General features: G+C 35.3%; 1 protein-coding gene across 3 annotated transcripts in view; it reads left to right on the forward strand.

The window, feature by feature from the left end:
- The window catches only part of WDR11 (WD repeat domain 11), a 55,216-nt gene that overhangs the window by 13,733 nt on the left and 29,073 nt on the right, over window positions 1-12,410 (forward strand). For 2 of the 3 annotated variants that reach the window (XM_032608519.1, XM_032608517.1), the window contains exons 6-11: window positions 438-603; window positions 1,030-1,144; window positions 2,229-2,424; window positions 2,759-2,862; window positions 6,114-6,290; window positions 9,054-9,138. In XM_032608519.1, coding sequence (XP_032464410.1) covers window positions 438-603; window positions 1,030-1,144; window positions 2,229-2,424; window positions 2,759-2,862; window positions 6,114-6,290; window positions 9,054-9,138 — 843 coding nt within the window. The remainder of the gene's footprint in view (window positions 1-437; window positions 604-1,029; window positions 1,145-2,228; window positions 2,425-2,758; window positions 2,863-6,113; window positions 6,291-9,053; window positions 9,139-12,410) is intronic. The other variant, XM_032608518.1, reaches the window with a different exon arrangement.

Genomic DNA, 12,410 nt, shown 5'->3' on the forward strand with positions numbered 1-12,410 from the left:
CAGTTATTATATGGAAAGTACAAAATTCAATTCTTTTTTAGCTTTTTCTGATATGAATAAGGTCTGACTCATTTTTTTAAATTGAATTATGGTTAATTTACAATGCTGTGTTAGTTTCTGGTGTACAGCAAAGTGATTCAGTTATACGTATTATATTACATGTTCTTTTTCAGATTCTTTTCCATTATAGTTTATTACAGGATATTGAATCTAGTTCCCTGTGCTACACAGTAGGACCTTGTTGTTTATCTGTTTTATATATAGTAGTTTGTCTGCTAATCCCAAACGCTTAATTTACCCCTCCCCTACCTCCTTCCCCCTTTGGTAACCATAATTTTGTTTTCTGCTTCTCTCAGTCTGTTTCTGTTTCATGAATAAATTCATTTGTGAGCCTGACTCATTTCTTGGTGCCTGAAGTAAATGTTTACTTTTTTCAGTGCTGAATTCATAACTCTCAATGATTGCCTTCAGTTGGCATACCTGCCTTCCAAAAGGAATCACATGTTGCTCCTCTATCCTCGAGAGATTTTAATCCTTGACCTTGAGGTGAATCAGACAGTGGGTGTGATTGCAATAGAACGAACAGGAGTTCCATTTCTGCAGGTATCTACAACTTATAAATTATATTACCACAAGTTGATTATGAATTATATAGAGAAAAACCATAATTTTGCAAAAGTCCTTAGTCTTACTTTCTCTTTTTCTATTTATTTAAAGATTAACAATGTTATTTTACATTCCTTATTTTTCTGCACTTTAGATTGGTTTGATTTAACCCTAGAAATTCTTCTGACTGATGTGGAGATATGTACTGAACTATTTAAGTTACATGGATAAAGACAGATTGTTTTAGGATTATTAATGGATATTTTAAATGTTCATTTAGTTTTAAAACTAGGGGATTATATGTGTATTTTTGTGTTTTGGGGTTTTTTCTGCCCATATTCTCTAAATATGAGTTTATGAATCTCACCGTATATACTTTTAAAATCTATTGTTTTTAAAAACAAATACATCATCTATTTAAAGGTAATACCCTGCTTTCAGCGTGATGGTTTATTTTGCCTACATGAAAATGGTTGTATAACCTTACGTGTTCGAAGATCTTACAATAGTATTTTCACCACTTCAAATGAAGAACCAGGTGAGTTTATATCTCACAATAATGTTAATTATATTTTTCTTCAGAATGATTTTATAAAGCTTCATGTGGCAAATACTCACCAAAGCATGGAGTTAATAATAATCCTTGCCTTAAGAAAGTAGAATATGGTTATAACATGAGGCATAAAAACCCAGGCCCAAGATAATCCCTGAGTATTATAACAGTGCGCCTCTTGTAGGCTGCAAAGATAGTAATATTTTGTAATCCCTTCTTGATTATATCCATGAGCTAAGTGGATGTTATCTTTTGTGAGTATTTCTTTAGCACAAGTCCAACCTTGTATATACCTTTATTATTACACCCCTTTGACTTCTCTGCTTTAGGATTTCCATGGTAAAGTAACAGGTTAGTAAGTCTCCAGGGCATTCAGTTGTCAGTTTCAATCTTATCCTGGAGAACAAAACTAATGTTTTTATGGAATGATGTACTATGTAAAGGTGAAAGTGACTTTCACATCTTTTATAAAGTATAATTATTCTCAGGCTTATTGTAGACCACAGTAAATTATGTTGGGCTACAAGTGCACTGTTAATTATTTAATCATATATTACTGTTGATCCTTTTTCAAAGAATTTCCTTTATTTTAAAAATATTAGACTATTTTGATAATAATTGTTATTTTGGAAATTAAACTTGGTGTAGACGGTCATTAAGTAAATTTTCTTTATATCCTGAAGAAATTAGTAATTGTAAACAGGGAAGCCATTTTTTTTTTTTTTTTTTTTTTTTGCGGTACGCGGGCCTCTCACTGCTGTGGCCTCTCCCGCTGCAGAGCACAGGCTCCGGACGCGCAGGCTCAACAGCCATGGCTCACGGGCCCAGCCGCTCAGCGGCATGTGGGATCTTCCCGGATTGGGGCACGAACCCACGTCCCCTGCATCGGCAAGCGGACTCTCAACCACTGCGCCACCAGGGAAGCCCAGGGAAGCCATTTTTGACAAACTTTGCATTAGTGAAGGGATGATATTCTTTTTGGTTGAGGTATTATTTAAATTAAAACAAGTAGCAGTGACATTGATATGTTTGCTCTCTAATATTTAAAAGAAAACTATACTCTGTTAAGATCCAGATCCTGTCCAGGAGCTTACCTATGATTTACGAAGCCAGTGTGATGCAATCAGGGTGACAAAAACTGTCCGTCCCTTCAGTATGGTGTGTTGTCCTGTCAATGAGAATGCAGCTGCCCTCATAGTGAGTGATGGCAGGGTTATGATATGGGAACTGAAGTCTGCCGTTTGTAATCGAAATTCACGGAACAGGTAAATGAACCAATAGGATCTCTTTTTTGTTTTGCTTTGTTTCCCCCTTTCTTTAGAGTACCAGAATCATATAAAAATAGCCGGACCTTTTTTCTGAAAAAAATATTTTAAATTGATAATTAAGACTTTAGATTATTAGGAGATTATGTAAACCTGCTAGAGATATTTCACCTATGGGTTAGATTAATGAATACTGTAAAAATTGATAGAATACTATGATCTAAAATTAGTATTTTGAGTTACTAACATGGGATGCAGGTTTTAAATATGTAAGAACCAGGTTTTAAATATGTTTTAAATATGTAAGAACCATCTAATTATTCTGTCTTTGCAGTAGTTCTGGCGTGTCACCTTTGTATTCACCCGTGTCTTTCTGTGGAATTCCTGTAGGAGTGCTACAGAATAAACTCCCAGACCTCTCCTTAGATAACATGATTGGTAAACTGCTTTTTTTTTTCTCTCACTTTTATGTTAGGTATACTTTTTGAAGGGCAAAATTAATAGTCAGTGGTTGTAGTTATTGTAAAGTCAAAGTTAATACTTCAGAAAACTAAAATGTAGACTTATTCTTTCCTAAATAAATCAGAGGGGTATAAAATATTTAAGCATAACAGTACCTGAAGTATTATAGACTATTATTGTAGTGCTGGAATTAGAAAATGTTCGTTCATGAGGGACTCTGATCTAAATGAAAGAGATGGCATGAGGCATCTGGATGCTGCATATATAGCCCTTGCTGGGCAATACCATACCTCCTCCTCCATGCTCGCTGCTCCTTCAGCTCAGAATTGAACACACTCTTCCTCTCTCTCCCTTTCTGCTACTCCTTATTCAAAATTCAGCTCAGGTGTTGCTTTCTTTAACCTCCCAAGCCTGGTTTATGTGGTCCCTCATAGTCGTCAGCTGATTGTAGTTGTGATTTTACTTGTCTGTTTCCCTACAGTAAATTATAAGCTTCACAAGGGTGGGACAGTGCTTGATTCAGCTTTGCATCCCCAGCGCTCAGCCCAGGGCCTTGCACATTCTAGATGTGTGATAAGTATTTATTGAAGGAATAAAGTAACTGAGCAGTATTAGAAAAAATCGTCTTAACTTTTTGACTTACATTTTCTTATTTTCACGTTGGGAATTCTTATTTCAACAAATATTTATTTGCAGATAATACATTACTTCAAAGTTAATTTAATTATTAGAGGACCACTATATATTCAAGGAAGAATGAGGATTGGTGGTTTCAAATATATACAACTAGAAATTGTAAATATGCCAAGCAGTGCTGATGTCTAATTCTTTTAAAATTGTGGCTAGTGGTTTATAAAGGATTTTCTTTATCACTATTTGTTCTCCCACAATGTAATTGAAAATGGATATTATTTACTAGGTTCTTTTGTTTAAATGCTGTAAAGATCCATGATATACTAGAAACAGCATTAACTTATTAATCTTCTTAATCAGAGATGACATTTATTGAGTGCTTAATACCATGTTAAATACTGTGCCAAATTCTCTTTAAGTATTAGCTCAACAACCCTACAAAGTAGGTACTATTATTATTATTATTATTTCCATTTTATGTATGTGGGAACTGAGACCCAGGGGGATTAAAAAACTTGCCCCGGACTACACAGCCAATAAGTGGAAGTGTGAACCTAGTCATCCCAGTCTGGAGTCTGCTCCTTGGCCATGGCATCTAGTCCCGGCTGCTTCACCGTAATCTAAGCAAGACCTCTCCAGACCCTGGTATTCTCACAATTCCTGCCAGCTGTGGAATCCTTGTGCTCAGTGACACTAACTTTTATACTTAAAATTCTTTTCACCTTCTAGACATAAATCCATATGAGGAAGTTTAGACACATAATTGTTTTGCAAAATTTATTTTATTAGTTACACAATTTTCCAAGTTAATTGACCTTGTCTGCACTTAATATAAAATATTAAAGTGAAAAGAATTATAAACACAGATGCACAGAACTAATCAGTAATACAGAGCCTGTAGGAGTTTGTAATTTTATGCTGTTTAGGTATCTAAGTGATATAACTTACATTTTTTTTTTTTTTTTTGTGGTACGTGGGCCTCTCACTGTTGTGGCCTCTCCCGTTGCGGAGCACAGGCTCCGGATGCGCAGGCTCAGCGGCCATGGCTCACGGGCCCAGCCGCTCCGCGGCATGTGGGATCTTCCCGGACTGGGGCACAAACCCGTGTCCCCTGCATCGGCAGGCGGACGCTCAACCACTGCGCCACCAGGGAAGCCCTAACTTACATTTTTTAGGAGACAAAATGATACAGATTGTATAGCAGTTCTTGACAGTGTTGTTGATTTAAAAGTATTAAATAAATCTTTGTTACTTGAAAACATTTAAATTTAAACTTTTAATTAAACTTTTAATTTGAAATTCACTATGTACTTAGTGGTAATTGAAAGCAATTCAGTTAAATACAGAGGCCTGATTTATATTCATTGGGTAAAGGCTGCTGCTTAGTAAGGCCTAATCTGCCCTACTTTGTGAATCACCTCACATGGAAGATGCTTGGAGAGAAATATGGCAGTTTCCTGAAGTGAACTCCAAGCTGCCAAGGGTTGGTAAACATGGTACCTACCTGTAGAACTTGCCATTCCTTTAGACCCCATCTTTGTTACTAAGATTGATACCAGTTGTATGGCTTATCCTAAGGAATCATTTATTTGGATTCAACTGATGGCCTTTTTTTTCTGTATATCTTACCGATTTTACAATAACATCATTACTAAAACAACTTTACAGCTTTAAAAGGTTTAGTTAGAATCCCGTCACCCACTTCTAGTAATTATTTCATTCTTCCCTTTCACAGTGTGTGTGTGTGTGTGTGTGTGTGTACATATATATATACTCACACATATTCCTGATATGTACTTTTGACAACTTTATCCCAGTATTCAGTAGTGCTTTAAAGGAAGAAAATTTTTATACCCTTATTAGTGAATGGTTTTGATTTTGTTGCACACTTTGTATTCACATTTTGTGAATGGTTTTTATTTGAATCATCTTTTTAGTTTGAAATTTGATAACCTAAGTACGAACGCTGTATCTAAAAATAATGCCATTTAAGACAACTGTCACTAGTGATGGTTTATATATTATATATTAGTAATTATAAGTATGTATTTAAATTTTATTTTACTTATTTATATAAAAATATGTAATTATAAAGCTTAAATGTTGTAATTACATTGACACATTAAGATTTCTTATTAGAAATCTAAATGAGTTCTTTGAACCTGCTATTTGTGATTACCAATTTTATGTGCACTTTAAAGAGCATCAGATTGAAAAGTAACCCTTTAGAAAGGCAGTAAGACAGGAATGCTCTGTAATATCTCATGCTGCAGAAACTGTTCTCTAACCCTAGTCCTCTTGATTTGCCTTGGGTGCCCTAATACCAGGAACTTTGGCTAAAATGGTGTTTCTTAGAAGACACAGGTCCCTGAATTCTGGATAGCAATACTCTGCAGTAACCTATCCTTTGAGATATTAGATGATGCAGTTTAAGTCCCATAGCCAAGTAAGACTCGGTGTATAGATACAGGCACTAGAGTGCTACATTACACCTTCTAGACCTGAAGAGTATACTTCCACTGTAAAGTTCCTTTAGATTTTTAAGAACAGCGTATGTTACAGTTAGCATATTTGTATTTTTTATTACAAATCAGGGCAAAGTGCAATTGCTGGGGAAGAACATCCCAAAGGCTCCATTCTGCAAGAAGTGCAACTCAAATTCCTGCTAACAGGTCTGCTTTCAGGACTGCCCTCACCACAGTTTGCTATCCGTATGTGCCCACCATTGACCACAAAAAATATCAAGATGTATCAGCCATTGCTTGCTGTTGGTGAGTATTGGAACTGTTCTTTTTTTAATTCTTAATGTCTATTTTACATTTTTAAGATATTTAAGTTTCCTGGTTACTAGAAAATCCTTTATTCTCCTTTAAAATGCTTTAAGAGGAGGAAGAGGCTAAATGAAATTGTATAAATACTCATTTTGAAATACTTTTTTTTCTGTTCTATTAATCTTTTTTAATCACAATGATAACTCATTCACCTGACACCAGATGATAGAGACCCTGACACCATGGGTACATCTCTAAAATGTCAGGAGGAAAGTCCCTGTGTAATGCTGAAACCAGACTCCTTGTCTTTTCTTGGACCATCTCAAGCTCTTCCTGTGCATGTCATTTTGTTACTAGTTTTTGTTAACTAATAATATAGTCACACTTAATAGTTTAATAATAGCAAGTTTCTTCATGTGCTAAGAATTGTATGTTAAACCTGGTTTTATTGTGTTTAAAGTGGCTATTGTCTTTATAAACTAAAGATTTGCCTTTTGGGTTGAAATTGCATATTTTTATGTTGTAGATAAAAGAAATTGGTCTGGGTTTCAACTTGCTGTCACAGTAATTTCATGGTAATGGGATTAACCTGATTTCTTTTACAGAGAGGACCAAATTTCTATTTGCTACTAAATACATAAGGTTAAAATTCATTTCTCTAAAATTTTGAACAATAATATATTTGTTTGAAATTGTCAACATTTTTCTTAAGATGCTATTGGTTTGACTTCTGGCTTTTTCCCAGAAGGTCTATAAACATGTGATTTGTGATTCTTTTTTTTCCTAAAATGAAAACCCGACCTTATGGCCAGTGTGTCTCAACTTAATGGCTGACTTGTGAGCCCTAATGGCTCATTTGAGTATTACTGTTTGGCACTACTCTTATTTTCCCATTTTTTCCATTATTATCTTTTGAAAGTGATTTGAATTTTAAGGTTCAGTGGTCTGCGTTTACAGGTGTCCAGATTTATATAAATGCAGATAGATGTTTAATTTTTATTTTAGAAACTATTGATTCATATTAAAATTCTCATTGAGGTTTCAATTGGGATTGGTCAGTGACCATAGTATGTACATCTCTGTACAATGTCAGTATACCTTCTCTTTCAATTTAGGAATTTATTAATTTCTTGGAGAAAATTACTTCTTGGGATAGCTAGATAACAAGAGCTGAGTCAGGCTCTGAGATTTCCATTGTAGAATAAGCTGTATTGTGCTGGTATATAGTGAATAGCAAGTCATTTATTGAATTTAGTACAATAACAAAGTAAAAGCAAAAAATATAAGTGCCTAAAGTCTTGCAGAGTCATTAGAAAAGAGAAGCAGAGTTCAACCAGAATTACTTCTTCTTGGGCCCCTTAAGTATTAAATCATAGTTTCAACATCATCAAAATGTGCAGAATGTAGAAATCATATGATTATTATGAACACCTGATAATTGAAAAGTTTTAGTAATTCTTTAGATATTTTCTCAGTACTAGAAGATACTGTAGAATAGGTGATAAAAGTAAGCAAGTGTAATACTGTATTTCTCTAGAATAGTTTTGCAAGAAATTTCTGAAGCTTTAATTCAGCAAGTTAGCTAAAATTGGAAATTGCCTAGCATTTTTACATTTATTGTTATTATATTATTATTATTTCTACATTCTATTGCTTTGTATGAATCCATTAATTCTTTTAAGTCATGTGCAGTGAGAAAGTGATTGTGCAACCACTTACATTGTTCACTTTTCTTGCTTGACTTATAAAAACATGTTAAGGGCTGAAACATTACTTTCTCAAGAAAGTGTTACTTTCTCAAGTGGCCATGTCTCTTCTAATTAAAATTTAGACATGTTACCTGAGGCCACGAGAAGCTTTAGGCATAATAATAACTACAAATCATAATTACAGTGATAACAGAAATAGTAATAATCATGTACTTACTTTGTGCAGAGTGTTGTACTAAGTGTTTTACGTATGTTTCTCATTTAATCTCCAACAAATAGATTTTCCATTATTCCCATGTTAAAGGGATACTAACACAAATGTAGTGTGGGCAAGTAATTTGCAAAAGTATAGGGCAGAGCCAGGGCTTAAACTCAGGCTTCTTTAACTGTAAAATCCACAGTGAACCACTGTACTTTGCTTTACTTTATGATGTGTTTAATGTTAAAGACAGAACAAAACCAAAATCTTTGTAAAGAAAACTAGAGAAATCTGGTTAATGAGTTCTGCTAGGTTGCCTTTTTGAGGATCAGTTATAATAAACATTCAAAAAGCTTAAGAAGGTGCATCTTCAGATTTTGTGTGTATTGAATTAGGTTGTGAAGTCTTTGAAAATCTGTCCCTGGATTTAGGTAAGATTACAGAGCACATGAGATTAAGCCCTTTTTTTTTTTTTTTTTTTTTTTTTTGCGTTACGCGGGCCTCTCACTGTTCTGGCCTCTCCCGTTGCGGAGCACAGGCTCCGGACACGCAGGCTCAGCGGCCATGGCTCACGGGCCCAGCCGCTCCGCGGCATGTGGGATCTTCCCGGACCGGGGCACGAACCCGTGTCCCCTGCATCGGCAGGCGGACTGTCAACCACTGCACCACCAGGGAAGCCCTAAGCCCATTTTTGATGAGAGGGAAGACAGAGAAGTTTACTCTTTCTTCACACCTAGCTTGGGTTCCTTTCATAAAATATAGATGTTGTAAAATAATTGAAATCTTGAGAAAAGACTTTTGTTAGATTTGGAACTTCCACTAGATTAATTCTCCTCTACTATGTCATTTTAATAGGTACAAGTAACGGTTCTGTCCTGGTCTACCATCTCACCAGTGGGCTGCTGCACAAGGAATTAAGCATCCACTCGTGTGAAGTCAAGTGAGTCTGTCATTGGGATATTGAGATTATAAACATATGTAATACCAGAAAAAAGTTCTTGTGGACTTTTCTACACTGAATACTCTGCAGTGGTGATTATTTGACTGAAAACTTTGAGTAATGCGTATTCATGTCCAACTAATGGCTATGTTCATTAAGGATGAGTACTAATTGTTTACTTTGTAGAGAACATTATGCAGTGGAGAATATTTTTCTCACTTTATTTCTGCATCTTATTTATTTCTCCTAAGGCCAAGGCTATTTTCTCACTGGATATCACTCTGTTCCCTTGTTCCAGTTTATATAGTTTGTTTTCCTTTTCTGTAAAGATCCCTCAGTAGGACTGCTCATGAAAATTTTGAATAAGGTCATTTAAATTGTTAATTAATCTCATTTATTCTTTCATTTTGAGATGTGATCTGTTTTATGAGTTCTCTGTATGCAGAGGTATCTGAGGGAAGGCTAACAGAACAGAAGGATGACTCTTGCTTTCTGTTTTAAAGTACATACATGCCACTCCAATAAAAATTTTTTAAAAATAAATAAAAATAAAGTACATACATACCTGCTCCATAGCATTATCTTGCTGATCACATGACTATATTCCTTTCTTTGCCCTGGCAATGATGGATTGTAAAGTTACACATATATAATATAAATTTATTAATCTTCCAGTACTTTTTGATGGTGTTGGAACAGATGTATCCGAAAGGCCATTTCTCACTTCTGTACATTATATTATAGTTATAGTTCTCATGTGTACGTTAAAATTCTTAGTGAACCCTTAGTGTGCACATTATTCGGAATAAATGCGTTTTCTAAATGGGGAAGGGTCAACCCTTGAAGTATCACAACTCTGATTGTGATGGAAGTTTCTGAAGAGTTTATGTTGCCTTATTCTTTCAAGTGCATGATTTTTTGGTACAGCCTGAGTGACTGTTTATCGCCACCTTATGCTATGCCCCTACAGTATCTCCCTAAATACATCTACATGGAGGAGTAATGTCTTCAAAAGTGTTAGGCTTTTGGGGTGCAGAGACACAGGTAACTGCTTGGATCCTTCTAGGCTGTTGTTCATCCTTTCTCTCTCCTTCCAGTAGTCCCTGCTGCCCTGATACCTTCTCTCTTCCTTTCTTTCCTGTCTGCGTTTCTTCTCTTGACATTTCCTTTCACCCCTGGCTTTTGTTTGCAGTGTTCCCTTTTATGGCAAACACCAATCAGTCAAAACTCACCATTTAATCAGTATTTGTTCTAAGGATTATGTTAAGTGTTAATACTTTTCAGGCATTGTTTCCTTGAATCCTCACTAGAACTCTATGCAGTAGGCACTATTATTATTCCCAATTTACAGAAGAAGAACTGAGTATTGTGGAGTCATGAAAAGGTACATGGAATTCAATCCAGGCGTTTCAGGCTTCAGAACTGAGCTCTTAGGATACATGTGCTAAATCTCCAGCTAAAATATTCACATAGATTAGTTGGAAACATTTTGGCAATAAGATAAAAATGTTGACTAAGCCGGGATTAATGCCAGGAATTTGGTACATGCTTCTGGAAAATCAAGCACATTGTCATTTTTTTCGGAACACTGAAATCTTATTTATTTATTTATTTGTTTGTTTATTTATTTATATTGAGGTACAGTTGAGATATATTAGTTTCAGATGTACAGTGTAATAATTCAATACTTGTATATATTGTGAAATGATCACCACAGTATGTAATCTCTAATAAAGACAAGATAACTAGTAAATCAGTGAGCTATTTGCTGTAAGTAAGATTGTTATCCTGGATTGTTCAGGTCATAGATGTCACTAAATACATGACTCACACATGTTATGATAATATTTGTTATTGACACCAAGATTATTTATAATGTGTTGCTTGGGGTACCAAACAACTCTAAGGGGTATGCTACTCAGTCAGGCTAGTGTCGTGAACAATCATGCGCGTATGCTCCATTTTCTTTAAATATAAATTTTCCCTCTTAATTGCCATTTTGAAGATAATTCACATTTTACATCCAGAGATGGTGCCCAAGAGGATGCTAAAATACTGCTGTCTTCGTGTTTCAATTAATGCAATTATAGTATTACAATTAAAAGCCATTATGAAAATTTCACAGATGTGCTATAAAAATTGCTGAACTTATTAGCAGTAAACCCAGTATGTTCTAGATACTCATATGCAAATTAAAGGCCAACTTTAGAAAGTTGTTTTTCTACTTAGTACTAAAAGTGTTTTTAAAAACCACTTCAATCTTAAGTATTTCAGTCTTTAGCATACATATGGCCTGGTACTGCCTAACTACAGATAGTTGCATCTATGCGTTTTTTGAAAGCTATGATGTTTTAACCAGTTATGCTTTACAAATATGAAATATATATTGAGCCTCTTCTGTATGCCTGTAAACAGACGAAACCTGGGAAGCTTATAATCTAGTGGAAGATACCTAGAAGTAAATAATGTAGAGTGGTACATATAGGTTTTCTTAGATTATTAGAGTTCTTATATTATTAGTTGGTGTCTTTGTCCAATAGGCTAAAATTACAATAGTATAGCCCAATACTATTTTCAGTGTCAGAAATTGTTAAAACAGTAGTTTATATGGGTATCAAAACACTGATTGACTCAGTATTGCTTTGAGCACATTGAGTAATTTGTGGAAAGTAACATGATCTCTATTTTGTCTGTCTGTACATTTGCTGAAGTTAGTTTCATATAACGGTAGGACTTCAAGACCTTTCAGAAAGTGTCTGCTCCCCCCAGCCACCCAGTGTTGAGAAGTAGCTAAGGTAGCATCCCCAATACAGGTGAACAGGCCCAACTTGGGAATCTATAGGAGTCAGAACACTGAATCCCTATTGGTAGATTCTAAGGTTACAATTGTTCAGTAGCAAGGAATGCTACAAAACAAACTTAGACTGAGTCAGAAAATGAGCTGCTGTTCTTAGGAGTTTTTATAGAGCTCAGTGTGTGGTTAAACCTAGACAATGGTTTTCTAATCCTGGAAGCAGTGTTGTGCTCAGCTGTGTTTGACAAGAGTTTTCATTCTTTTCTTTTGAGAAATAATCCTCTCCTTATCTAATACACTCTGAAGTCCAACTCGATTTTTATTTTCTTTAGTTGATCAGTAGGAGTCAGATGTACAGGCTGCTGCTGGAATCTGCTCAAAGGCAGCACACTTGTGGTGCTCGATTATAAATAAGCAGCCACCCATGTTCTGCTATATCCTGAACACTGGGACATCCTGTAAACTGGGGGGAAAGCAC

The sequence above is a fragment of the Phocoena sinus genome, chromosome 16, assembly GCF_008692025.1.
Source record: "Phocoena sinus isolate mPhoSin1 chromosome 16, mPhoSin1.pri, whole genome shotgun sequence".
NCBI classification, from domain to species: Eukaryota; Metazoa; Chordata; class Mammalia; order Artiodactyla; family Phocoenidae; genus Phocoena; species Phocoena sinus.